Raw genomic sequence first — 2,557 nt, forward strand, 5'->3', positions numbered from 1 at the left:
GGTGTCCAGGAACCTGTCTCCAGGGGGTGAGCCTGACAAGGCCCAGGGCCTTGCAGGCTCTGCTGAGGCAGGCCAGACATGGTCTATAAAAGGGATGGTGGCTTGGCCTCTGGTAGAGTTGGCTGGTAGCAGAGACAGTGAGAAGAGAATTTCTAGTCTTCTCTGTTCGGTCAAGAGCAATAAGGAGGGACTGTGACTCTGTGGTGTGGTGCATTAAGGTAATTCAAGAAAGAAAGACACATCGACACCTTTCCCCACCTCGACAGCAAAGCCATATTTACAGTCAGAGCAGAGGACCCCCCCCCCCACTCCCTCTTCCTTCTCCAGATCTATCCCTCCTCCCTGTGCAATTGGGCCTCAAAGCCAACTGGCAGCTCCCTTCCCCAGGGCTGAGTGCTGCTAGCCATGGATCCAGTTACAGGGTGCAGGGGCCCAGCCTAGGTATATGTGGGGAGATGGGAGAAGTAGGGGAATTTTGCCAGAGCTTTCTGGAAATTGCCCCAGCCTCCTCCTCCTCCCATCCCAGAGAGGAAGTCTCCAGTTCATTCCACCTAGTTGGAAGGGCCAGTCCAGCCTGCATTCCGTGATATCTCCGAGTTTGTCTAATTACCTTTCCCCTCTCCTCCCCTTTCCTACAGAAGTCTGAAGGTCTAGGGCAGCCTTTGTCCTCTTAAACCAGCCAGGGCAGACGGGAGAGGGGAGGTGGCACCCTTTCCTTTCTCCACTGGAGATCCTGGCTTTGCTTCTGCCGCAGAGAGACGGAATCGGGTCGCAGCCCTTTCCACTGAGTCTGGAAGCTGTTCTAAATTCACGTCCTCTTTGAGCTCTTCCTAGGCGCCTGCTAAATGCATACAGGGCTGCAAGGGGGAGAAAGGTAGACCAAACCCGGAGGGAAGCGGAAAAATCCAACTACAAGGCAGCGAGAATGAACAAAGGTGCAAATGCCCCAGCCAAGAGCTAGGACAGGTGACCACAGGTTCCCACGCGGAAGCCTCAAGCCCAAGGTTGCGCTACGACTCCACCCCTTGCGGCCCCTCAACCACTTCTCAGAGAAAGGGAAAAGGGCGAAGACCCGAATGGCCTGGTCTCGAAATCTTCTGATGGTGTCCGGACTAGAGACTGAGCGGGAAGGTGCGCAATCATCAGAGAAAGGGACAAAGGCAAAGCCCCAGCCCCAGCTTCTCCCCACGCTGGGCCTCGGCCCCAAATGGCAGGCCTAGCCCTGCCTCGGCCTCGGGCGCCGCCGCTAGTAGAGCGCCAGAGCCTGCTCGCGCAGCACCACGCGCTTCTTCTTCATGCGCCGATTCTGGAACCAGATTTTGACCTGCTGGTCACTGAGGTTCAGCCTGTTGGACAACTCCTTGCGCTTCTGCCGGTTGATGAATTCGTTGAGTAGGAATTCGTTTTCCAGCTCGGCAATCTGCTGCTTCGTGTAGGGTTTCCGCTTCTTGCGGGCCCTCCCCGGGGCCGTCCCCCACGGCAGGCCTGCAACACAGCCCCAGCCCTCGTCAGTCCGGCCCTCTCCCTGTCGCCTGCTCCCCCTCCCCCAGCAGCCCCCCTCCCCCACGCTGTCCCCTGCACCCCACTTCCCTTCCCGGCCCAGACTGGCCCAGGGAGCATGGCCACTGTTTACCGTCGGGCAGCGAAGGTCTCAGGCAAGAGGCGACGCCGGCCGCTTGCACTGTCATGTTCAAGTTGAGCTGGCCCTTGGCGTCGTCCTTGAAACTGGAGGAGGCGCAGGGGGGCCCCTCGAGCAAGGCCGCGGAGCCTGCCGCCGCGCGGCCTACACCCGCGTAGTCGTACTTGGCCGCTTTGAGGGCAGCGGCCCCGGAAGCCAGGCTAGACTCAGGGGCGAAGGGCGGCCGCCCACGGCCGCGTTCCTCGGGCCCAGCGGCCGCGTCGGGTGCATAGAACTTGGCCTGCTCTTCGGATCCGTCCTTGGCGCCCGGGGGCTGCAGGCTAAGGGGGCCGGAACCGGCCAAGTAAGGCTGCGAGAAGCCACCGAAGGCGGTGGCGCCGGCGGACTGCGCGGGGGCGCAAGGGGCTGGCGCGGCAGCCCAGGGCAGCGCGCCGCGCGGGTACGAGATGGGGGGAAGCGCGGCCAACTGGCCGCCATTCGGCCGCAGGTTGGAGAAGTAGAAGGAGTCTGGCGACTGCAGATTCAGAAGCGAGCCCACATAGCCCGCTCTGTAGAGACTGCGCTCACACATCTCCAACAAAGGGCTTCGGCTGCGCTCGCAGCAGTATTTAGTTACAACCGGGAATAAGAGGACAGGCTCAGACGATTGGACAAAACTTTGCCTGCAGGTTCTTCAAAGCCGGTCATTTCAGCACCGCCTACATCCCCCAACCCGTTTTTCCCCCCCTTCAGGGTATTATGATAACACCCGCAATGTTCGATGGCGAACGGCGAGGCTGCCAAGCAGAGTCGAGGCGCCTTGAGCTAAGGCTAAGACTTCCAGGCCCTGCTTCAGGAGCTGGGGGCATCGGGCCGAGGGCGCCTTTGCCCTACTGTCCCTTGGGACCCTTCCTGGTCTTGACTGGCTTTGCGCTCCCG

At 60.7% G+C, this 2,557-nt stretch overlaps 1 protein-coding gene across 1 annotated transcript; it reads right to left on the reverse strand.

Annotated features, from left to right (window-relative positions):
- Positions 1-1,246: 1,246 nt before the first annotated feature.
- HOXD12 (homeobox D12) lies at positions 1,247-2,210 on the reverse strand. The gene is made up of 2 exons (XM_004375484.1): positions 1,634-2,210; positions 1,247-1,485 (listed from the first exon to the last, which is right to left on the reverse strand). The coding sequence occupies exons 1-2, from the start codon at positions 2,208-2,210 to the stop codon at positions 1,247-1,249; spliced, it is 816 nt and encodes a 271-aa protein (XP_004375541.1).
- Between the last annotated feature and the right edge of the window lie 347 nt (positions 2,211-2,557).

Source organism: Trichechus manatus, unplaced genomic scaffold (assembly GCF_000243295.1).
Source record: "Trichechus manatus latirostris isolate Lorelei unplaced genomic scaffold, TriManLat1.0 scaffold00037, whole genome shotgun sequence".
Taxonomy (NCBI): domain Eukaryota; kingdom Metazoa; phylum Chordata; class Mammalia; order Sirenia; family Trichechidae; genus Trichechus; species Trichechus manatus.

Coding starts and splice junctions, on each gene's coding strand:
- HOXD12 (XM_004375484.1), bottom strand. CDS start 2,210: ATGTGTGAGCGCAGTCTCTACAGAGCGGGCTATGTGGGCTCGCTTCTG. Junction 1,486..1,633: donor GAGACCTTCGCTGCCCGACG/GTAAACAGTGGC, acceptor GCTGTGTTGCAG/GCCTGCCGTGGGGGACGGCC.